At 40.6% G+C, this 25,608-nt stretch overlaps 2 protein-coding genes across 9 annotated transcripts in view; both read left to right on the top strand.

Annotated features, from left to right (window-relative positions):
* The window catches only part of LOC147318750 (protein MTSS 1-like), a 48,617-nt gene extending 35,221 nt beyond the window's left edge, over nt 1-13,396 (top strand). For 2 of the 8 annotated variants that reach the window (XM_086310827.1, XM_086310834.1), the window contains 11 exons: nt 228-239; nt 4,658-4,815; nt 5,078-5,185; nt 5,333-5,430; nt 6,786-7,050; nt 8,023-8,136; nt 8,495-8,734; nt 8,911-9,126; nt 9,849-10,008; nt 10,113-10,394; nt 10,481-13,396. In XM_086310827.1, coding sequence (XP_086166953.1) covers nt 228-239; nt 4,658-4,815; nt 5,078-5,185; nt 5,333-5,430; nt 6,786-7,050; nt 8,023-8,136; nt 8,495-8,734; nt 8,911-9,126; nt 9,849-10,008; nt 10,113-10,394; nt 10,481-10,950 — 2,123 coding nt within the window. In that variant the 3' untranslated portion in view covers nt 10,951-13,396. Of the gene's footprint in view, nt 1-227; nt 240-4,657; nt 4,816-5,077; nt 5,186-5,332; nt 5,431-6,785; nt 7,051-7,989; nt 8,137-8,494; nt 8,735-8,910; nt 9,127-9,848; nt 10,009-10,112; nt 10,395-10,480 lie in introns of all 8 variants that reach the window. The other 6 variants (XM_086310835.1, XM_086310831.1, XM_086310833.1 and 3 more) reach the window with 6 other exon arrangements.
* Nucleotides 13,397-14,680: 1,284 nt separating this feature from the next.
* The window catches only part of LOC147318749 (transmembrane protein 65-like), a 42,428-nt gene continuing 31,500 nt past the window's right edge, over nt 14,681-25,608 (top strand). Inside the window, exons 1-2 of the mRNA XM_086310826.1 lie at nt 14,681-14,925; nt 15,252-15,594. Of these exons, the coding sequence (XP_086166952.1) occupies nt 15,288-15,594 (307 nt within the window). The 5' untranslated portion in view covers nt 14,681-14,925; nt 15,252-15,287. The remainder of the gene's footprint in view (nt 14,926-15,251; nt 15,595-25,608) is intronic.

The following is a 25,608-nucleotide window of genomic DNA, read 5'->3' as shown; positions in this document are numbered from 1 at the left end:
GTAATCTATTTCTGAGTGGAAACAACATATTGAAGCACATTGAAGTACTGTTTTAGTTTTTTCTCAGGTTCCTAAAATGCTACAGGGTCCATTCGCACACACAATGCTCCAAAATCATGTGATGATTAGTGTTTAGCGCTGGCGCTCCTTCACTTGACTTGGATCTTTTTCCTTTCCTTGTCCCCATGTGGTTCTGATACCATCCCTCACCTTACGCTGCACTGCAGCTGATAATTTCGGTAAGTCAGCTTATAGAATAGACACACTGTCCACACTGTTGCTCACGCCATTGTGCTTAACCGAGCATCTTGGTTGTCTTGTGCAATAGGTACCATGGATCTTTGTATGCAAATTTTAATGTGTGTAAATGCTTCCAATTATTTGCATGCTCATTTTTTTTTCTACAGGTGAGGCTACTCTTGTTTACACTCGATGGTTGCCACAACATACTGGCATGTTGTTGTTGTTTTTTCCTCAGGGGTGGAGAAACCAGGATTCCCACTTTATGTAGATGCTTCATTTACCTTCTCTTTATTTGTTTATATATTCATGGTCTGTAGTTCCTGATTTGAGGGCCTGTGTTGATAATCACCTTAACTTTAACCACATTTATAGGTGGTTTAACTTGTCGTTTGTCATAGCATAACTACAGAAACAGCCAAAGTGATGTTTTTTATAAACAGCTGAATCTAACCACCCTTTAATATTTCACACTAATTCCGAATTTATTGCTATTTGTATATAGACATCTTCTATTTAGGCATTTTGGAGACTTCCACACTGATGTGAGCAAAGACAATCGTAACTAGCTTTGCTTCTTTAAACCTGACTCATAGCAGCACAAACAGATCTTTAAATAAAATGCAAAGCAGTAGGTTAGTAGATTCTAATATGCTACACTGAAAGAAGACTGCTCCATTTGCTATCAGATGTAAGACACCATCTGTCTGCTTGTGTTGGTCGGTCGATATCTGATGTTTGATATGTGTCTTGTGAGGGTGTTTTTCTGACCTGGGACCCTGGCCGTTCTAAGATACAGCCTGTGACTGCAACCTAATGTAATCATTGCCCTCGTGAAAGCTGAAGCAGTTAATCTCATTTGGGTGTGCAAATGTATCTACATGTGAATCGAATGAGGGCTACTTCAACCACCTGATTCAAACAACTCAAAGCAACTGAAAAGAAAAAAGCTGAATTCTTGAATCTTTAGGATGATTCAGGTTTACTTTTAACCTAAAAAAGCTCTCTGCAGTCATTTGCACAACCTAGCCTTGCTAATAAAAGGAACACTGGCCAATTCCTCTGATTCCTCATGGCGTTCATACTTGATAACATCACACACATTTGTTGGTTGCACATCCATGATGAGAACATCCCATTTCACCACAATCCTAAGGTGCTCTGCTGGAAGCAGCCATCAGAAGATGGGTACACTGTGGTCATAAAGGGATCGACATGGTCGGCAAGAACAGTCAGTTTCATGCTCAGTTTGTACAAAAAGTGTGCCACACCATTAACCATTATACCACCACCAGTCTAAACCGCTGATATTAGGCAAGATGGATCCACGCTTATATTGTTTACCCCAAATTCTGTTTCTGAAATACCTAGACCAGCCTTTCAGGCACCAACAATCATGTCATGTCAGAGTCACTTAAATCACCTTTCTTCTCCAATCTGATGCTCCATTTGAACTTCAGCAAGTCATCTTAACCATGTCCTCATGCTTAAACGCATTGAGTTGCTGCCATGTGATTGGCTGAATAGATTTTTGCATTAATAAGCACTTAAACATAACCAGTGTACCTAATGCTACAATTGCTATTTGTTCATATATCCTATGAATTCTGTACAGTCACATTATTTGACCGTCTCTCCTTTTCTCTTACAGCACCAATTGTCTGATTGAACATTAAAAATGGTGGTGAAGTAGATTGTAATGTGCGGTCAGTGACCACAGATCTTTATTATACCTTCTGCAGTTGAAGGGAAATAGAAGGTAGCTATCAAAACCTTGTCATCCACATAGCTGCTCAGAGACTAGGAATGCAGACAAACCCAATGTGTAACCAACACTAACACCACCTCTTCTTACCACAACCGTCATTTCATGGCCGTGTGCTCCGGTGTTGTGTCCATACACTTGAGTCCCTGTGTGTGAGTGTTTAGGTCATTTATGTCAATTGTAGTATCTTTATTAAGTCTCTGATGTTATTAAGTAACAGATATGGCCTCTGGTTGAATATTATAAGCAGGTTATTAACAAGTACCTGTTTGGGGGTTTAGTCAGTAAATAAGCATGTTTCCCTCATACTTGACTTTAAAGAGGCTAAACTCATAAACCAATTAGTACATTGCAACTTTTACAACTTAGAATTAGAAGCACTACTCGAGCTACTCACGAGCTCTAAAAAACAGCAACAAAGAAAATATTTGGCTTTCCATCTGTTTCAGACAAAGTACGTCAACTTACAGTAGCGTCTTTCCAAAACCACATCGGTTTTGTTGAGAAAACCGTCTGCCAATGCTTAAAGTAAAGAAAACCAGAATTCAGCGTGCTGAGGAGACACCACAGGCTTTGGGGGTTGAAATGCTATTCTTCTACGCCGAGGCCAACTGAGACCTAGCGTGGACTTAGTCCCAAAACCGAGTGAAGGAAAACATTGATACAATATGATAAGAACATTTTTTAACTTTGTCTGACATACTGCATATAAATGAGTATTAATAAGAGAGCGTACATTCGCTCAGAGCATCTTTTGCGATCATGGCATGTAAAGGAATTTTTCCCATTAGAGTTTAAATTTTTTAGATTCAAATATTGTTCAAACTCAAACTTTTATTTAAGAGTGCTCGACATTGTTTTCAAATAGCTGTTTGGATTCATACCAGACTGTAAGGGGGTCTTCCTGTGCCTGCGCTCCATCACTCCACTACAATTCATGAAATTTGGTTTTGTAGTTTTTGCATCTTATACCTAAGTGACAGACACCCGGCACTGATTACATCCCTCCTGGTCTTTTGCCTTAAAGGAGGGATACGATTTTCCCTATAATGAGTTCAGTCCTGCAATGGAAACCAGAATAATGAGTGAGGTCTGTCTTAGCCCTCTAAAGTTTGCTCACGTAGCCAGCTCTCCACAAACCCTTGCTTGTTATAATTGTACCCTGGGTTGCCTCAGAAGTTGCATTTGGATCTATATGAAACTGAAAATGTATACTTCAATCTGGACTTTCCAGTCCAGCTTTTACAGTCAATTTACTTTTTAGCTGCCATAAAGACACACACAGCTCACATTCCTCAGAGTCCAGTGTCAAACTCACCCGCTAAACTTGGTAAATGGATTCCCTTCACATTGAAGCTTCTTTTGTCTCGTCTCTTGTTTTTTGTACGCAGTCATTACAGACCCAGACTGCCCCGCGATATTTAGATTTGTAGTGTTCATGTGCTGGTATTTGTGTGTGTTCTGCAAGTCACTGTTAATTATAAAAATGTATCTTCCTGCTGCTTTATCCTGTTAAAAATGCATAGACCACACACGGACACGTCCACGAGGAACAAGCTTGTTTGTCCTCAGGATGACATGCGCATGCTTACAGTGTGTTTTACATTTGAGATGAGGATGATTTACCTGCGTAACTCCATCTCTGTGTTTCCTCTGGTATCTATTTGCATGATAAAGGGCCTCACATGAAACGTCAACAAAAGATCTTTGCCCAGACACAAGAGTAGAAAGAGACCACAGACCTTGTTCAGTTTGCAAGTGTATGCTTAACCTTGATTATCAAAGTTAAAACTCTGTGCGTGTGTGTATATGTTTGCGTGTAAGTTTAATTTAAGTGCCTTTGAAGCACAGTGTCGGGTAGTCGTCAGCTTTCCTGCTTCCTCAGGGAATTCAGGAGGATTTGATTTGACTTCAGGGTATCCTCTCTTAAAATCATACACCTAAATGCAATTTCTAAACACAGAATCAGAAAGTGCTGAATGACACTATAACCTTTGGGACTGCAAAAGTCCTCAGACATTCCTGGATTTATACATGCATATTAAAACGCAGCACAAGGACCAGATGGTTGTGTCAATACCCCGGACTCTTGTGATTATGAAAGCTGATGCACACAGTGTCTCTCTCTCTCTCTCTTAACACATTCCAGGAATTCATAGGAATCGACAAACGGTAGTGGAAAGATAGTCAAAATGGCACTCGCTTCCATCTATCTTATCATAACATATGGGAAGCTTTCCAAGATGTGCGAAAGCTTAGCCTAAGGTTGATAACTTGTTTTTCCACTTCTGAGCAAAAGATGGGAAGCTACAGGGACAAGAGTGGCTCTTTACAAGGAGCAGTGTGGAGTAGTTAAGAAATTCAAACAGTAGCTTTTACAACAGCAATGTTCACCTCAATAAACAACATGCAGAGCTGTACAAGTTGCTAGTACCAAGCTAACACCAAAGAGTAGTAGTGATTATTCATGCGTCTCACACTAGGGTAACTATTCTGTTTAATATCTGTGCTGTGAAGGAATTACAAAGGTGAAAAGTATTGTTTTCATACTTAACCTGTCAATTTGATCACATATCTGATCTCATTTTTATATTCCTCTATTGACGTAGATTCCTCTTTTTCCCCTGTTTTTCTTTTTTCTTCCCCTCCAAGGTCGTGGTGATATCCAGCCACAGCTGGACAGCGCCATGCAGGATGTCAGTGACAAATACATTCTGCTGGAAGAGACGGAGAAGCAGGCCCTGAGGAAGGCTCTTATAGAGGAGAGACAGAGATTTTGCTGTTTTGTAGCCATGCTGCGGCCTATAGTGGTGAGTGCAGCGGGGGAGAGGAAAGAGAAATGGGCCTTGGGTAACCACTCAGAGAGAGCAACAGAAAAATGTATTAACTCCACAGGCTCTATGCTTTTTACATCCCACACACTGGATAGAAAACGTTTAACTTTCTTTTTCTTTAACACACTGAACTGTAAGCTTTTTTTTTTACTTTAAACACTGAAATGTAATGACTCTTTTTACTGGTGTGTAACCTGATTAGGCGTAATCATCTTGTCTACATGTCCTGTCCTTGTAGGATGAGGAGATTTCTATGTTGGGAGAGGTTACCCATCTCCAGACCATCTCTGAGGACCTCAAAGCCTTGACCTCAGACCCACACAAGCTTCCCCCTGCGAGTGAACAGGTGAGGAAAAACATTAAAAAGATAAAGTACTCATTATGTGCGTCATATTTTTGTGCTTTTTTTTTTTTTTTTTTTTTTTTAAATTCTGTTTACTACCTTTTTTTCTCAACTCTGAAAACAAACAGCTAATAATTTTGTCCATTTCAGGTGATCTTGGACTTGAAGGGCTCAGACTATGGTTGGTCATATCAAACTCCGCCCTCATCCCCCAGCACCACCATGTCCAGGAAGTCTAGCATGTGCAGGTAGGCTCAAATAAGTGAAAGAGGGGCATAGTTTTATAAGCACACATGAATCTACACCCATAAAAACTTTTGAAATTCACTTTACTTAAAATTAAATTAAAGTAAAATTTAATTATGCCGTTTTTTTCACCAGTTTCCCTAAAGTGATAAGAGAAATGGAACTGCGTTACAGTGTTTCGTCAAGTTAGAATTCCACAGTTTTATAACAGTGTCCCGCATATACTTTGCAAGATCTACTAAAATATGCAAAACTGTCATTTTAACCATATCAGTGCTTGTGAATCTGCTTGGAAGACAGCTGATATCAATTTAAAGAGATTTTAAAGTAGGAGTAAATGATTTACTGGCTTTGCATAAACTTTGTCTGCCACCTAGTGGCCAAAATTATCTGCAATACTTTGCAGAAGATATGCTAAAGATATGTTTTGGTATAACTGTATTTGGTGAAAAGTGTTAAGAAAGATGAAGGAGAATTGACAAAAGGAAGCAGCTAATGATTTTTAGCTGTTCAGATCTTGTCTTCTTTACTCTGTCCTCACTGCTTTTGTGTATCTTCCAATGATTCGTTTTCCAGAGCTGTTCTGGTTTAAGGAAATAAGTCTAATGTCTGGGTTGTGTATTGCTTTACGTCTTTTTTTTTAAATGTGCTAAAATCTATTTCAGGGTTGTGGGTGTGATGAGTGGACCAAAACTTTAAATTACATGTTAGATTATGATTGACTGCTATATGGTAACAATGCAAGACTTTGAGGCCAAAAACAAAAATTGCTGCTTTTCCTCCTGTTTCTTAAGGCTTTTGCAAATATATCATTTTCATCTGAGATTTTGGCGACTTGGTTAATGCATACACATTTTATCAGATGCTGCATCATAGTACAGCACTAGCAGCTTGAGCTGGTTATAGATTTGATTTGCATATAGTTGTTTTATTGTCATAATTTGCTTCACGCTGCATTTATAGTAGGACAGATCTTTTAATTTAGAAGTCACGGAGTAATTAAGACCCACTGTTTATGCTGTTTTTGTTTTTCATGATTTTTTCCTGTGAATATTTTCAAAAAGCTTGCACAAATCCTGCCTGCAATTATTGCCATTTATGATTTCAGTCGCCTTGAGTTGGTTTGTGTTGTTCTTTTTGAGGAGATTGGCCTAATTCACTGCCTGCTGCATCTTGGTGTGGTGTTTTAATTGTTTCCCACCATGTCTTTTCCATTCCCCCACCCCCAAACCTTTGCCTTTATGTCTACTCCTTTTATCTCCTCCTTACCCAATCATCCCCCCTCCTTCAACCCAATCTGCCTTTGGGTGCACTTGATTCTCTTTACCCTCATCGCTTGCTCCTTCCCCTTTCACAGTAGTCTGAACAGCGTTAACAGTAGTGACTCCAGGGGATCCAGTGGCTCTCACTCTCATTCTCCTTCCTCCTCTTCTTCCTCCTCTTCCTCACACCACCTCTTCCACCACCATCACCCTCGCCATCGATACCGCAGCTCCACGCTACCCCAGCAGACCCCAGCTCGGCTTCCTAGCATCTCCTCCCACGACTCGGGCTTCATTTCTTCATCACAAGACCAGTACACATTATCCAAGTCGTCCTCGCCACTGCCAGCTGAAAAAAAGGTAAGAAAGAGGCCTCAGATACCCACACTTGACCATAATTTTGGATCCAACTCTCTCAAGACGATGAGAGACAGTTAGCTGGCAGCAGTTAGTGTGTGTGATCATGGTGAAGTCATTTCACTGCTATTATTATAGCATAAATATGAAGGAAATTAGTCTGCCTCCATTCTAGCCCAGGGCAAAACGGGTCAGGCCCATCCTGCTATTAAAAAGTCAACCGCTGTGACAGACTGCGGTGTGTATTGTATTTTCATTAAATGAATTACAGCAAAATTGCATGTTAGAGCATCAACATTATGTTTTACAGTCGCTAAGAGCATGTCTCTATCAGCAGGTCTGAGTCTGTCACTTTTATCTAATCGTCTGCGAGGTAGTCCAAGGGATCGTCTGTGCGGGCTCCGCGGTTGGAGATCAGCACTGAGAGCAGCTGCACTAGTTGATGTTGTCTTGGCATGCCAGCAACCAGAGTTCCCCTGTCCAGAACACATTGGTAGAGTTAGGCTCCAAGTTTTTATGATGCACTGAATGTGGTTTGGCAAGTCTAACTCTGACCCATTTACAGTACAGTCCTGGGAATCGGCCTCCTCGTTGCCTCTTTCTTGGTGTAGTTACAGTAGCTGAAAGAGAACGGCCTCACAGCTCACACTTTACACATCACAAGGAACTTTGTGTTTCCAGCCTCCAGCACTCACCCTCGCACTGCTGATGTCCATACATTTAATGCTGGTTTGACTCCCAGTGCACCTCTTCTGCAGTCATTCGGCTGTGCACTGCACTAACTGCTGAGAACAGTGAAAAAGTTGCCTCTGCTTTCTTAACAAACTGCGTCTATCTCGCTACCTGCTGACATGTCTATCTTTTGATTCTTTCCTTTTACACGTCCGTCTGTGATGTCTCCCTCCTCCTTTTACCGCTCCTCTCTCCTTCTGGTCTCGTGTCACTGCCTGTTTGCCGCTGCCCTCGCTGTCCCAGGCTTGTCCCACTTCCAGCCCCTCTGAGATGTCAGAGACAGGGCTGCTGCATAGTGACTGCAGCACCCCTTCTTCACTAGCAGATACTACTGCACCTCAGCCCTCTACTGACAAGGTGATAAACACTCATCCACAATGAATCTTATAAGCTTTACACACGCAACATGCTTTCCTCATACTAAACTCTAAACCCGGGTGTGTATGCCATCGATTCAGTGTAATGCAAAGATACTCTGTATGCTGTATGTGCATCTCCAGTTTTCATTCATTTCAGCATCCGTGAGCAGTTCCTTTCTTCTGTGTTGATTTGATTAGTATATTTTTTGTGTTTCCTGTACTTGAGTTATCCTCAGTTATGTTTTGTTTTTATTTTCCACTGTTTTATCATTTAAACGATTTATCCCATTACACATTTGTTTGCTTGTCTTCTTTCTGTTCTCATCCCTCCTCCTGATCGGCATGCACGCAAACAGTTGTCCAATGGTTTCGACCACTACAGCCCAGCCAGTTCCCCCTACCTGCATAGCAACGGGGGCAGTTTGGGCTCAGTGTCAAACACTGCCTTCCCCTTCTTCCCTCCCTCCTCCTCAACCTCCACCTCCTGCCCCACTCGTTCATGGTCACGTCCTGCATCAGCCTTGCTGCCAGACTACCCTCCCTACTGCACATTGGGTTCCCCCATGATGCCTTCATCACGAGTCCCCAGCTGGAAGGTTTGTCCATCTCCTCTGAGTTGACGATCGACATATTTCCGTCCTCCTTGTCTACAGTTTGAACACACATTCAGTGAATTATTTGGGTTTTCTTTATGTTGTTTACCTACTTTAGTTGAGTCCAAAAATGTAGTATGAACAACAAACACTGACATCTGCATCTCGTTTTTTAACAGGACTGGGCGAAGCCTGGGCCTTATGACCAGCCTATGGTCAACACGTTACGGAGAAAGAAAGACAAGGAGAGTCCAGCTGTGGTGGACAGTAATGGGAGTATGAACTGTGATAATAGCCCGCCCTCTGCCCAGACCGCAGCTCCAGCTGCATTGCAAACACCAAGCCAATCAGCATTAGTGCAAGACAAGAACAGGAACACACCTGCGGCTGTCAGGGTCAGTTTTTTGTCGCTGTCTCCCTCTTTTTGTTAACTGATTAAACAAGCATGCTGTTAGTTCGCCAGTGAGGATTCAGCCAAATGTTCTTTTGGGTTTTTGGTCTCTCTGTAACACGTTTTTCCTAATTAAGGAATCTCATTTGCACTTCTTACTGTTTAGCCTGTTTTTTATCTCTTCTTGTGTTGGACAAATATACTGTTAATAATAGCAACTGGTGAGAAATTTACTGGTCTACTTTACATGAATGCTCTCCATAAATTGTTGATTAACTTCAATTAACTTCTTCTCAATTTTTCATGGCTTTTTATGCCGAGAAGCACCACATGGTTTCTGCTTAGATCCCTCCCTAATGCTTAAAAGCTGTGGTCATTTGCTAGTCAAATAAAAATTCCTCTGTGATTCATTTCTATCTTACTGCTACTAACTCATGAAGTCTGTAAACGGAGATCAGTCTGTGTATTGCCAACTGTGATACTTGACTTTCAGGTGAACCCACGTTAAACTACTTGCAGGCCAATGTTTTTGTCCTGGAATTTCGATGATATGAATAGCCTCCCACCACTAATGTCCCCATTTAATGACTTTAATGGGTTGAATTTAATGACTTTAATGACTTTAATGAATTGTACCTGACTGGTTCCAGGCAAACATTCAGATTGTTACTAAATGTTTTGTTTTTTCTTTCTTTTTGTTGGTTGATTGCATCTGTTTTTCTCCAGGCCGGGGATATCGAGGCCCAGGATGATCTGGCTCTGGCCTTATCCAGAGGTCTGGAACTGGACACCCAGAGGTCCAGTAGAGACTCTATCCAGTGCTCCAGTGGCTACAGCACACAGACCAACACACCCTGCTGCTCTGAGGATACTATACCGTCACAAGGTAGCACACTCACCAGTTCTCTGCTTCTTTTTAACTTGCTAGCATCATATCATACGTCACGTGGCTGGGATGCATACACTGCTTATTTCTTTGTTTCATTCCAGTATCAGACTACGACTACTTCTCAATGGCTGGAGACCCAGAGTCTGAGCAGCAGCAGTCTGACTTTGATAAGTCCTCCACCATCCCCAGAAATAGTGATATCACTCAGTCCTACAGACGTATGTTCCAGGCCAAACGCCCAGCCTCCACAGCGGGGCTACCCAGCAGTCAGGTACCTTATCCTGGCCCGGGGGCCTACCACACGGGGCCTTATCCCCCCACACCAATCCACACAGGCGCTTATGCATCTACTCCTACTGCACAGTATCCTCCTACGCCTACAGGTAACTGTTTTGGCCACTTTCTTAATGTTGGTGATAAAATATCGTGACCATCAGTTCCCAAAATGCCTCTCTTCGCATTTCTACAGGCCACGGTCCAGTTATTGTGACCCCTGGAGTTGCCACGATCCGCCGCACGCCTTCATCTAAACCTTCTGGACGCCGTTCGGGCTCCGTTACAGGTACAGGCCCCATTCCCATTCGCACTCCTGTCGTTCCTGTAAAGATCCCCACGGTGCCTGATATGCCAGGAGCTGTTAATGGGAACAGAGGCGAGGAGATGGTAGGCAGAGAAGAATCCCCCAGTTCTCCAACATTTACAGGAGAGGAGGATCCCGGCACGCTACCCATGGCGTCCTGGAGCGGTCAGGCCACAACCAACCCTCCCAATCTACCCAACTATGTGAGCCAGCAGCACCTTCAGAGTGAGATGAGACAGGAGGGAGGAGGAGATGATTCAGGAGAGCAAGAAGAAGGAGACATGCTGATGGCCATCCGCAAAGGGGTCAAGCTCAAGAGAACCTTCACCAACGATCGCTCTGCACCACGCATCGCGTGATTCGGCAAAGGTCGCAGGAGACGTGTGACCTCATTTGTAAATTAGGTCAGAAGCTTTAGGAAAAAGGAACGTTGCAGATAAGAAGTGCAATGTGTAAACTTAAAAGGCTTCTTGTAACACATTGCAATATCAGTGGTATCTGCTGGCTTTCGTCACCTGTGAGAACCTCCTGCTACAGCCCCCATTTACAATCACTCAAAGAAAAGACAATAGCAGTTGTCTTATTGGGCTTACGTTGCCTCAGAAATGATATAAAGCCAGGTTAATAACTCACTCTGGATGAGGCCATTTGTGCTAATCCTTGTATAAGCTGTAATTCCAGGCCCACAGATGTAAAAGAGCAGCATAAAACAGCATGTTTTTGTTAATAAGTAGCACCACACTGATCACTCATTATTTTCACACATTCACACAATACTTACGTCTCCTCTGAGTGGGGGAAAAAAAAGTACTGTATATTATGTGTACACAGACTCAGTGTTTTGGGAGTGCACTGTACTGTTGCGGTGGGATCAGCATTCTTACTGTTGATGACTTGGCAATAACCTCTGCAGGTACGACACGCCCTCGAGAGAGCGATATTAAAGTGCTCTATTACAGTAACGGCTTCAGCGGCTGGCCTTTGATGGCTCCATTTTTGGCAACTCCTGACCTGCATCAGTGCTTATTTGGAGGCACGCCCTGATGGCTGTTCATAGGTGCTGAGCTTCCAGTCACAGTTCAAAGACTTAAATGCAGTATGCATCGATACTCAGAGACACCATGAGCACAGGAAGCTCCTAAAGAAAACCAAACAAAAGCAAAGGAAATGACTGCGTTGCATTTGGAGTCGTAGGAGGCTACAGTGTGACTAAAGTGTAACATGTTTGACGCTGTGACATTAAGAGAGACTAAAGTTGTGTCCTGTTCTTCTTTATAAGGGTTCATATTGACACGGTTTGTAAATAATTTTGCACGTCTGTGTTACCGGGGAGTGTCGGCATCGCTCGTTCAATCGTTCAAAATCAATCAGTTCCACATCTTTTAACAGGGACATAAGGATCATCATACTGCACTGCCTCCAAGTGGATTGGGTGTACTTCTCCTCAGTTTATGACTCATTTAATCTGCAATCTCTACACGTTCATGGGTGGCAGATTAAACCTTGTCAGAGGTTCTCGTGTTAATATACGACCTCTTTCCTTTGTTTGTCATTTATTGACCACAGTTTGAGCTGCTTGGCGTTGATTGCTCACAGCGGCAGCAATAAATCTCAAAGTATATACTGTCTCTGTTTAAAAAGAGAGAGAGAACTAAACATTTTATTGAACCTGAAGCATTATTTCAGAGTTAAATGGTATTTTTGTTAACGCCATGATGTTTCTGTCCTTCAGACTTCAGACCACGTTTTTACAACTGCCACTTTAAATTAGGTTTGTTTTGTTGTTTTTGGTTGTTTTTACAAAGATGATTATGTTATCGACAAGGAAATCGCATAAAAACTATCATATAAGATGAGATACTAGGCCCGTCCTTAGACCAGAGGCTAAACAGGCTAGTTAGTGTCACTCGGTCTGTATTTGATTTGCATTTCAGTTCAAGCACTGTGAGACCATGGCTACTACAGGATGTTTGAAATTGTAAATATTATTTAGTTAGTCCAGGATCTCACACGATTTTAATTTATTTCATTTCTCATTCTTTAAATGTCTTCCTCCTCAACTCGTCTCTATTTTTATATTTACTATAAAATATCAGAGTGGCAGAGCTGTTCCCTCGATCAGTGCCGTCTAAAGTTTTCAGTCAAATGTTCACGACTGTCCCGCTGTCAGTCCCTTATTTCACACATCTGTATATTTTGCATCATGAATTCAGATAAGATGGTTTGAAAGCACAGTTTTGTTTTTTGTAAGAAAAAGCAGGTGTGGTTTTGAGTCTCATCAGTATTATGAGCCCAGGTCTCGTGCAGAGCTGCACCCACTTCAGTTCAGTCCAAACGGCGCATTTTCATCTGAGTGGGAACGATAAAACCCAACTTTTTTTTTTTTTTTTTTTTTTTTTTTTTTGGTAAATTATTGTTTAAAGTGATGATTTTTTCCCCCTGGAGACTGAACTGAAAGTGGAGTTTGCTAAACAGATTGCGCCTTGCAAACCTCCGTCCACTCATTTAAAACTTGTATCATTAACCTGTAAGTCCCATATTTAAATTACTAGCATAAATATATATAAATATTATATTTGCCAAATGTCAGTATATCCTATAAGAAGTTTATAGTTTGTGAAAGTTTTAAAGTATAGTTAAGTCTGTTTTCCAGTTTAGTTTTTAGCTGTTTTCCTTCCCCACAGAGAGTTGACCTCTCAGTCTGTCCCTGTAGAGTTCAGGCTTTAATGCATTTTGTTTAGGAGGTAAAAATGTTGTTATGACAGCTTTAGCAATATAATAAAGAATATTAATTTTGTTTTGGCTTTGTGTCTTCTCGAATATGTCGTGAGTGAGTGAGTGAGTGAGTGAGTGAGTGAGTGAGAGAATATTCAGAGTCAACAGTTAACCTACCCCGACAAACTGCATGTCTGTGAACTGTGGGAGGAAGGCATGGCAGTGAGAACCCACTGAGAACATGCAAACTCCACACAGAAAGGCCCTACCCAGAAGGTGGATTCAAACTTTCTTGCTGTGAGGCAACGGTGCTAATCACAGTGCTACCCTTATGAACACATACTGATTAAAATTAGGTGGGTGGATCAATCCGAAAATAAATGGCATCGATACCAAAGCAGGTATTACTATTGAATCGATACTAGTGGGTAGGATCAGCACAAGTACGTCCCAGGTGTCCAAAAAGCCCAATTTAAAAAAACAAAACATGAAATGTTAAAAGATTTATTTGTTTTGTTCACTAGTTTTTATGGAAAGTAAAAGTGTTTTACTGATGATGATTTTATAAATCTGCTCTCCCCTATATAAGGTACACTTATAGGCTGAAAGTATTGGTGTCGGCAATACTGATGCTGTATTTACTTGCTGTCGGATCAATACCAACCTTTGCAGGATCACAAAGCACTAATTAAAATGTGCCTAAACACGAGAAGTTATTTCTAATTAATAATATAGAAATGTTATCCCAGATTTTGGCCACCAGGGGCCGCCCTTATCCAAGTTTAAACATCCAAACCTGATTCAAGGCTTCGACTTGGATTTTTTTTTATTACTTCACCCATCCTTAGAGGCCTGGAAATACTTATCAATGAAATAGTCAGTGGACTACTCATTTAAACAGTCAAAAAAAAAGGAAGCAAAAGAAACCGCATGAGGTGCGGGCTTCTCCTTCTAAAACGAATAACTTCCACATGATGTCATGTTTCGTCGTGGTAGTTTTGTCTTATCTGGCTGAATAATTCAAATGCTCCACGTGCATAACAGCAGAGGGAGTGATGGGCACACACCCAGGAGACAAACACAGACCTTTATCACTATAAACACCACAGATGATGCGCGAAATCACAGTAAGAATGTATCCTCGCGAGAATACGCACAACACTGACTTCTGAAAGGTTACCAACATTTTTAAAAAATATTAACAATGATGATAATAATAATAATAATAAAGCAAATAAAGATAATTTATGAGATGATGTGGCATAAAATCATCTCATACCGTCAGTGTAGTCCTGACTGTACGTGCGTGTGGCGGTGCCGTCACGGCTACGCACGGAGGAAAGCGGCGCTGCCATTGGAAAATATTTCCAGGGCTGCTGGCCGCTTAAGTGCCCTCCCATCCGCTTCACACATTATCCTGTCAGCCAGAGGTTACACCGACAGGGCTCCAGGCTCGCAAAAATGCGATTAAGTATAAACACCCAGCTAGTTATAAAGGTTTTGGGCTTCGCAAAATCTCACCGGATTTAAAGGAGGAACGCGTATGAGCCGGAGCGACCTCACTGTTTTCAAGGTTTCCTGTGGAGGTTGTTGGACGGGACAGCGGAGCATCGACTGAGGTGAGTCCGATAAGTCAAGTTAGAAAACTGGCAAATCTGTTTTTTCACCTTTGGGTTTCCAAGAAAATGCGTTCAATCCGCTCCAATCAATATTTTTTCGTCGACATGGTCAGTGTGGTGATCATTGCCAGGCCGGTTCTTGCTCCTGTTAAGTAAGCCTGGCTGTCTGTGGAGGGTACAGGATGTTATCGTGCGATGGCTGTTGACGCGATTGTTGCACACTGGAGATAAATAATTATATAAATCTTTACGCCATGTGGTTTTAGGTGAGTGCGCGTTTAAAGTGGTGATAACCAGGCCTGGTGTCGCCTGCTCTGCTCCATCAGGTTTCCGGCTCTTCGCTCTACTTCCCCATCTCAGAGATGCTGCCCTGCTTGCGGAGAGTCCTGCGGCCTGCCTTCTCTCTCAGAGCCGGGACTGGTCTGACCGGAGCCGCGCTCAAAACCCACCAAACGCCCGCCCTAGCATCCCCGGTGCAGCTCGCCTCGGAGACCCCGCTCTCCGTGGTGGTGCAGCGGTGTCATCTGGGCACACACCCCCTGAAGGAGCCGATGGAGCCCCTCAACTCACCCCGAGGAGCCAAGGAGTTTATTTATAGCCTTCATCCGTCTGAACGCACCTGTCTGCTCAGAGAGCTACACAGGTTCGAGTCCATAGCTATTGCTCAAGGTATGTGATTCATTACATGTGCTTTTATATATGTGTCCAGTGTGACACCCGCCCACCCCCTAAGCTGTGCTTTAGCATGAGTCTTTATGTGAAACAGTTCATGCTAGTCATATTTAACAGATTTTTTTTTTTTTAAAGTCCTTTCTTTTGAAGTTTTGCTTGATATCAGTTGTTTTTGGTCGTAATGATCAAAGGAGGTGTGCCTTGGTTGCATCTATTATTCATCGCTGTGTCCCTGGATACAGTGTGTGATGACAAGGGTTACCTCTGGGGTTACAAATATTCAGGCTTCAGCTTTATTACCATTGACATCTGGCTTAAAGGATGAAGTCACCTGTAGAGTTAGGAGTGTGCTGTTCTTAAAGCAGTACTCCCATTTTAACGCTTCTGAGGCATGGTGGCGGATTGGCAGCTTCTAATAAATCCTTCATAACTTCCTTACGAAGAGCTGTTAATCTCGAGGAAATGGCCTGACTCTTCCCTGACCTCTGATCTCTAAATTCCCACTTTAGCTTTTCCTTTATAAAGGTGAAAATGCCAAACTCTTGACCCCCCCCAAAAAAGAAGCTCTCTCCCAAAAAAGAACCTTGTTGCCATTGAGACTTTTTCCTGATTGATTATCTTTCTTATGTGATAATGGTAGTGATCTCTTCCAGGATCCAGAGAATATAAAAACAGTCTCAGTCAGATGCAGCAGTTTTCATCAGTCTCCAGATCTCGAACTAATCAAATAGCATAGCCATAGCAGAGTGTGCATCGGTCTGCACTACCACTATCAAAATACAGCAGTAGGTGTATCTTTTAGACCAGAGGTTTGGCATTTGGGCCACAACAATACGCCAGAGCCACTTCAGTGTTCCTTGACTTTGTTTTTCCAACACTTTAATAAAACACAATGCATTTTTACAGACACCCCCCCATTTCATTTGTCTGCAGTCTCTATGGTCCACGATTAGTAGTTAGGCACAATGTGTTTGAGTCACACAACTGTTACACGTGTCTTCTCAGTTCAAAGACACGTAAGTTTGTTGTACTGGAAGGTCCAAAGCGCTTTTGAGTGTGAATATGAGTGTGAGTGACTTTCCTCTTGGGTCCTCTGGTGGACTGGTGATTTGTCTTCTCTCATGGGTGAGACGGCGCTTCTGCCAAAAAAAAGTGTTAGAGGAAAAAAGTGGCTTGATATGTTCAGCCAAGCAAAGAGGACTGAGTCGGAGAACGTGTTTTTTTTTTTTTCTCAGGCTTATACAGTGAGGTCAACAATTTGTTGGACAAAGACACATATTTGTAGTTTTTGTGAATTTGAAGTCAAACAATAGAAATTAAACTGCAGACTATTAGCTTTAATTTAAGGGGTTTAACAGTAATTTTGCATCAACTTTTTATAAACTGCCGCCTATTTTTTGAGGGTCAAAAGTAATTGGACAACTGAATAGCAAGTAGTTTCACAGCCAGGTCAGGCCGGTTCCCTGTCGGTGTTATGAAAAATTAGGCAGAATAATATGTGCCATTGTAGTCTAATATATGAAGTTGATTCAAAGTGTTGAATTTGTATTTTATAGCTTCTTGCAGAAATTTTATACATGAAGCCCAAATACAGTGTTGATGCATGTGAGGGAAGCCATCATTGGACTGAAAACCCAAAATACATCTATCAGAGATCGCAATAACTTCTGAAGTTTCTAAATCACATACTGCAAAAGCAACCATTGAGTTTGTCAAGGCAATGAAATGAGGTATTCTTCAGTGGCTAAGTCAGTCACCTGATCTCAATCCAACAGAGGATGCTTTCTAGTTACTGAAGATCTAAGCTTTATGCAGAAAGACCCACAAACAAGCAGCAAATGAAGCTGGGTGCAGTAAAGGTGTGCCAGAGCATCTCAAGGAAGGAAACGACATTTAGTGATGTCCACGGGTTCTAGACTTAAGGCGCTATTGACTGCAAGGTTTTTTTGAAATGCATATACTATTATATATTGTACATATATTTATTAGTTTCAGATGTAGCCATTCTTGTATTTTGCTTGTTTACATTATTGTATTTTGCACAACTCTGTTGCTTGTGAAGCTCGCACACAAGAATTTCACTCACATGTGCTGTACCAATGTACCTGCACATGTGATGTGACAATAAAAGTGATTTGATTTGATTTGATTTGATTTTTCTTCCAAGTATTAGCAGCAGTCTTTATATTTAAAATTATGTTCGTTTCATTATACTGTGAAAATGAGGGACTCTGTATAAAAATAGCTGTAATTTCTAAAGATTTCCTGCAACATTTTTGCAGAAACTATCTCTCAACATGTCTCCCCATGTTAGAAGGTTAGCATGGCTGTTTTTTAGTCCATTGTACTCCAGAAGTGTAGCGCTGAGGCATGACTTGGGTTTCGTGAAACGTAGCAATGACATAAGTTTATATGAGAAGGAGGCGGTGTGCTGATGATCTGCAACGAGTGGAGACAGAAAGAAATGGGTCGATCAATACAGGAGAAGAGAGGTTGGGAATGAGGAAAAACATGAGCGATGGCGATGAGGTTTTACAGTATACGAAGCTCTCTGGGAGCACCCTGCTGTCACCCATCATATTCCTCTCGGGAATAAAGTGCAGAGTCAGTTCTTAAAATAAATATTCTTTGTTTTATTTAATAGCTTCGTGTTTTAATCTTTGCCAGTTACAATTATAGTGTCACAAAACTACAGCTAGATATCAGAAACTCTTTTGAGGCTCCTTGCTTGTTGTCTCTGTTATTAATATCGGTTTTAAAAATCTGAAATGCTGCACTAGGCTCAGGACTGTGGAAGAAAGTATGTGCCATGTACGTATTTTCAGGGAAGCTACGTTTACTCTCCTGGCTGGTGATGAAGAAATGATTTCCATGATGATGCACAAACTGCGGGAAGCTCCAGAGTTGTTTAACCTTTAGAGAAAAAGTCAGAATAAACCAAAAATGTATGCTAGTGTCACATCTGTACCACATCTTCTCGCTCTGGCATCTTCGGAGGAGCAAATAACCAGCCGTTGGACTGTTGTTGTCTTTTTAAAAGAGGAAATAAAAGAAAAAATAAATCATTACAAAAAATATGCTGTAAATATACATAAAAATTCAAAGAGGGAGAATGTTGCAGAGATAGATATTACTGTTTTCCAAAAGTACATCATTATCTATACGCCTGCAGATGAAGAAAATCACCTATTTCAACACTCATCAAATCTTAAAGATAATACCGATTCATGTTTCTCTTGAACGATTATGATACTTGCAGGTTATCTTTCATTTAAATGGCACATCCTAGAATTCCAAATCTTCTCAAAATAAACTAGAATGAGGTGAGAAGACACAGAAGCCAGTGTTTGTGGGGCCTGCCTGACTGGAGCCTGCTGACATCCTCACCTCCGCTCTATAAAAACCCCGAGGGATTCTCTTACATACTGTGGATGCAGGCTGCAGTCTAGCTGAATCTGTAATTGCTTGGACTGGTCGACGGTCTCCCTGACTGCTTTGCTGGCAGGTAGGTAGGTTGAGTTTTTTGACAGGCTTATGAGCATCCATCATTATGCCACTTCCAGTCTGTGGGACATTTGACGCCAAACCCTTATTTTCCATTTTCTGTCTGCCTGTGATTCGCACTTGCTGACTTATCTTAGGACCGGCCAGTCCTCTGGGTTAATGGAGTGTGCTGCGGTAGATTCATGGTGGTTGCGGCCATATCGACTGGATGCGTTTTCCGCTGAGATGGATCGTTATATTAAATTCAGTTTATATTTTATATTTGAAAATGCTTGCCTCAAGAACAACAGATTCATACTGCATGCACAGTTTGCTTACATATTGAGGCTTGAAAGCAAGAAATGTCATCCCAAGCTTTATATCAGTGGTATTTATCAACACTTAGGTCAAAACCTCTACAGAGATGCTCTAATGTCCTATAGACAATAAAGCTGTAAAATTTCTCCTCATCTCAGTTTTAAACAGATTGTATTAAAAAGATGAGATAAGGATGCTGTTTAGAATGCTTTAAGCCTTTCAGCCATTATCATTAGGGTAAAGCTGGGTAGCTGCTAACCAACCCAGCTAGCTTGAGTAGATACTTTTTGGCCACTTCCTTATTTTCTCCAGTGGATCTGCATGTTTGATTTGGCACTTTCCTTCTTGAATGACAGTAAAAGTTATCAAAAAAAATATGTCAAATCTTTCAGTTTTGTTTTTATGAAACAGAGCAAGGAGTCTCTTTTTTTTTTTTCTTCAGGTTTTTGCTAAAACATTTTGCTAAAACAGGTAGAGCCCAAACCAATATATCAGCAAGCTGATATTAGGTGTTTGCCTGTAATGGCTCCGTAGTGTAGTGGTTTACACATGCAACTAACAAACTAAAGATCCTTGGTTTGATGCTGAGAGGAGACACAAGTCCATTAGGGTTGTTGTTTAGGAAAAGTGCTGGCTGCTGTGGCAACCCACGTGAGTAAGAGAGTAGCTGAGACGGATTTTGTTAGCTTTTAGCCAGTATATGGGCACCAGGAAACTATTTTCATTTATCAAGTGATATATCAGAGTTTTAAATCCAATATCGATATCAGTATGAGTCTTAAACATCCTGTCACTTATGTCATTGTGACCTAAAGAGGCAAAGTTTATGATGAGTAATTTTGCTCTCCAAAAATATGTTCAATACATGAGATTTTTTCATATCACGATATGTTTTTTTCATTTCAGGCGATAACGATATTTATCACGATATAAGCCAAATAACTATATTTGTAAGATTTAAATGTGCCGTTGCTCACAAGTAAAATGTGAAATAATCAGCAGCTTGTTTTTATTTAAATATTTATTTCCCATAATAAGTTCAACAGGGTAGATGTACTTAAGGAACATGAGACTTTTTCAGATAAATAAAGGCAAATATTGCAAACTACACAAAAGGCAGCCGCTAAAGTGTTTAAGTTTCAAAATAGAACAAACGAAACAGACTAAATTGTCAATTCCACTTAGAAACAAAATATTAATTCTAAAAATAAATCTTAGTTTGTTTTACAGAAGAACAGACAAAACTGACTAACTTTTGTCAATATCAAATAAACTGAGAACTAAAAGGAAATTCTCAATCTCTCCTTGTTGTATAGCTGAGCTTTTCAAACAGTTTTAACAGTTACTTTAGTCTGACAAAAGCCGAATGACGAATTAGCGCTTCCAGTCAGAGACTGAGGCTACGTCCACACGTACACGGGTATTTTTGAAAACGGAGATTTTCCGTTTTCGTTTTAAAAAAATAATCCCGTCCACACATAAAGGCAGAAATGAAGGAAAACGCTGCTATGAACATGCCAAAGCAGCAGGTGGCGCTAGATTCCTAACCGTGCAGAAATGTTGGCCAATCAGAAGTCTAGAAGCCTCGGTGGGAAAAAGTAAACAAAGCTGGGGCATAGAAGCAGAACCGAGTCGTATGTGTGGACGGACAGTGACTGTGTGTATATGTAAGCATTTAAACACTGCAGAGAGTAGAATTAACAGTAACAGTATTATAGAAATTCATTTCACCGAAACAATAACGTGGCGCACAGTGTGACGCATGCACCAGTTTATTGTATTTCCAGACTTGCTTTCGGCACAATTTACAGTGCACGCTACTCTGTTTTTTGTCAGACTTGAAATAGCCGAAATACCTTCAAACTACGGAACTTCTATGGCTCTTCCGTTCGACAATCTCTCCGGCATTGGAGCCATCATCTGTTTTCTCTTCGGTCACGCTCGGTTGATTTTTCTAGTCGGCACACTCATTTCCTCCATTACCCGCTGGCTGCTTCCCAAACAAACACACGTGCGGCTTGGCACTTGTGCTGTACGTAACAAGTCACGCGACGTGACGCTGCGGCTGTGATTGGTTCGGCTCTGCGCTACCTAATTTGGATTGGCTGACCTTTTTTTTTTTTTTTTAAGAGGACAAGAGCGGCGAGGTCTATCGCGATAGCTTAATTTCTCTATCGAGTAAAAGTTATATCGCGATACATATCGTTATCGTTCTATCGCCCAGCTCTAATACATGCATGATGCTCAAATAAACATTTTACAGTGTGCTCATTAAAGAAGTGGAATAAGGATGTGTGTTTGTGCATGTGAAGTAAAGCAGGGTGAAGACAACAGTATGCTCTAAGATATAAAAGAGTGCCAGGGAGAGCATTAGGTGTGAGGTCGATCAGAATCTGGGCCTAAGCAGTGAGGAGCGACTGTATGCCCGCTGAATCCCAGCACTGTTTTGTTGCTGTAATGTACCATTACACAGCGTCTCTCTGTGGTACTGTAAGTGTTTACATTCTCTTCTGTTTTGTTCTGTGAAAATCTTCCATTTTTGCTACTGTAACTATGGTTTTTGTAAGTTTTTTCCTCTCATGTTACGTGTAAATGTAAGTGCTCTGCTGCATTGCAAAGTAGATTGAATGAGTCTTCACATTTGTATACAAAGGGAGATACAATGTAAAGTAGGTATTCAGAGTGAAAGAGATTTAGTTCCCACATAGTCCCGTGCTAAAATGTCCAACTTTACCTAATCAAAAAGTATATTATCATACAATGCAGTTTTGGCCTCTTTTGATATTTTCCCCTGCTATATAAATTCCAAGTGGAGTGAATTTTTCTATAACTCATCCACCTGGATCTTGGAGTTGGGAGCAAGTCAAGAAAATTAAAAATGAAAATTGGATTTTTATATGCAAACAAATCTTGTTTCTCAATGTTCAATCCACAATTTTGTTTGCGCTTGATTCTGATGACATTGTTTACATGCATGCTTCTGTTGCCACCTTAAAGGCCTCTTGTTTCTCAGTATCACAGTGGATGACGACTCATCACAGACGGCTTTCTTACACCCCACTGTATCATATATGAAAAATTTGGACTGAGCAAATCTAAAGCAGCAGCTTTCTATTTTTATTTACAAGGCTCTGTTGCAGAGATTGCCTGCTGACCTCCGTTCCTTGATTGAATTTAAACACAGCACTTACCTTGTCAGGTCGCGGGACATTTTAACATCACCTTTTTGTTGGTTTCACACTGAACTTGGAAAAAATTGATGTAAAATACTTTGCTGCCTAGACATGAAACAAGCTTAAAAAAAACTGCATTCACTGTTTTTACTGGAACAATTTAAAATATTATATTTGTCTGTCTGCAACTACTCTTGCACATGTTTTTTTTCCACTTGCGTGTATAACGTGTCTTAATTAAAATAATAATAATAATAATAATAATAATAATGATGATGTGGGGAAAGACAAGTAGGAAATTGAAGGGAACTGTAGTTTTTGATTTAAACATGCATTCATTGATTTTTAGAGCATATCAAGCAACATTATTTTTTAATTCATATAGTGAACATTTAAACACATGACTGTCTGGTTACATCTGTATATCTGCACACTCGTCCAGTGGTTGGTTTTTATCTCTAAATCTCTGCTTGGGCTGGTTCCTTCTTGTTTGTGTGTCCAGGGTTGAAACCACAACCAGAAAAGCCCACGCTCTCACAATATAATGCAAAGAATTTAAAATACACTGCCCCTATTTCCGGAAATTGCCGCAACCAGTGTTGGAGAGTAACGGAATACATGTACCGCCGTTACGTATTTAAAATACAAAATATGAGTAACTGTATTCCGTTACAGTTACTGTTTAAAAAGGTGGTATTTAGAATACAGTTGCTTTGTTGAAATAAATGGATTACACGGCAGTACTTTCTGGTTTCATATTGTCGCGGGTCAGGACTGTTTGGGTTTTGTTTGACAGCTACCTTCTGTTGTTACAGGTGGCAGCGTTACGGTTGCCATGGTTACAGGGTGACGCTCTCTCTCTGCATGTTTCCTGGGTGAGAGAGCGCCTTTTTGTTGTTGTGCTAAGCTAATAGGCAGAATGCTACAGGTATAGCTCTAAAGAATGTAGCATCATGGGCAGTGTAGTCCGTGCTGCAGGGAGAATGGACTGCCATACACGTTATGTGTCTGTGAGCGCGAGGAGGGAGAAAAAGGCGAGTGGAAAAGTATGAGCTGTCATCGAGCAAAAACGGGAGCTGGAAGCATGTAAATATAATAATAACCACTGCAGCCAAGAAGAGTGCCCGATGAGCCCAGTTGTAAGTAAGCTATTAAGACTCGACTGTACACCGTGTTCGTGTTTTCCTCCGAAACAATAAGTTCCGTTGGAGCAGCCTTTCAACGCCTCTCTCTGTCTCTCGCTAGCAAAGTTGACTGACACAACAAACTAAAGCTATTTTTCGGCTACGAGCCCGACACGGAACCGTATTAGTCAGAGGTCCAGTTCGGTGCCGCGGACCTTCAGTAACAGTAATAAATCACAGCAATAGTACATTCACGTAGTTGTAAAAAGCATGATAATATATTAAGTAATCCAAAGTATTCAGAATACATTACTCTCATTGAGTAACGTAACGGAATACATTTTGGGGCATGTATTCTGTAATCTGTAATGGAATACATTTTAAAAGTAACCTTCCCAACACTGGCCGCAACTATAGTGAGGGAGTGCAAGTCGATTTTAAATGAACAGCAGAATAGGTCTTTTGGTCAGCGTGACTGCTTTCAATGATCTGTTATTGCATATGATTCACATGTTTGTGTCCGTGTCTCTATTTGTTTTATTGGTTTTGTTGCATTTGTTGTAACTTCAGGTTGGCCAGCTCTCGCTTGAAAAAAGAGATTTTAAACTCAGTGAGACTTTTATCTGGATAAATAAGACTAATAATAATGAAATAGTTTCCTACTACATATTTATCTATCATAATTCTGTTTCTACACTCATTTTATATGAGTGTTTGTTGTATATTTGCTGCTATGACAACTCAATTGGCTCTGGGATTACTAAGTTTCTCTGATTCTGATAATAAATGCAACATTAGCATTTATTTCAAATGCGGTTGTTATAATAGATTATATCCGCTCTCCTTTTATACTTTTGATATACTAATGGGCTTATCTGGAAAATCAGCAAACTCAAGTTTGATCACGGTTAAAAGTTAATTGTTTTGGTGTTATTCCCTTTTTTTTCTGTCCAAAATTATCACTGTTTTCTTTTTACTGTTATAAAATTCTCCTGAGAAAAGTTTACCAGGTGTTTTAATGGAAAATAGTGAATTAACATCTCCACAACTCTCAAGAGAAACATTTAAGTAGGAGCAATTTGTAGTTAAGGTCTTACTCATGAGGGGCATTTAAGGTCTATTCCAGAGGTTCAGTTTGGAACAAGAACAAACGGAGAAAGCGGAGGAATGCAGACACTGTGTTAAAGGCTGAGTTGTTTAGATGATGGTTAAAAGGATGGAGAGAAGTGCTATACTCTACTAGTAATAATCTGGTGCATTGTGACTCCAGTTTATCAAACAGGAACATCAATAATAATTTCATCATTTTAAGAAAACTTTGAAATAAAAGAGAAAGAGAGAACCGAAAAATGAGTTCATGACATCAAAAGAAATTAAAATAGTGAATTAGCCTTTGAGTTATAACCTTTCTGACAACCATTCACCTCAAATAAAGATTTTGAATGTACAAATAAAGCATTGTAGCATTGTGTTGTAGCAGGAGCATCGTATTGATCAGATTGCATATAGATTTTAGAGTTGTTTTTAAATGGTGTTTGCAAATTTAAATATTAGAAATATTAAAAGAACAACTACACGGGGATATTTAGTTATGAAAAATGAAAGTCTGATGTACTGTAATCATTTTTTTCACTGTCTCGTTCAGTAAGCATAGTTTTGAGTTCACTGTTATTGTCATAATAAGATCATTATATCAATAGTACATCCCCATGCAGCAGTGTTGTTTGGCCTGATCATAATGTTTGTAAACTGATACTTGATGGAGAAATTAAATATCAAGCTGTTCCAGGAAAGTAATTTCAACTCAGTTCAATTTCATTTATATAGCACCAAGTCACAGTCAATTTATATTGTCCAGTAAAGACCCTACAATGATCCCAGTAATCAGACAGGCCCCTATGAGCAACCACTTG

The sequence above is a fragment of the Aulonocara sp. 'chitande type north' Nkhata Bay genome, linkage group LG11, assembly GCF_057382095.1.
Source record: "Aulonocara sp. 'chitande type north' Nkhata Bay isolate Kocher_YH1m ecotype deep benthic linkage group LG11, A_spYH_male_GT1.1, whole genome shotgun sequence".
NCBI lineage: Eukaryota > Metazoa > Chordata > Actinopteri > Cichliformes > Cichlidae > Aulonocara > Aulonocara sp. 'chitande type north' Nkhata Bay.
Note: the sequence above shows the minus strand (reverse complement) of the source record. Positions and strands in the feature narration are given on the sequence as shown.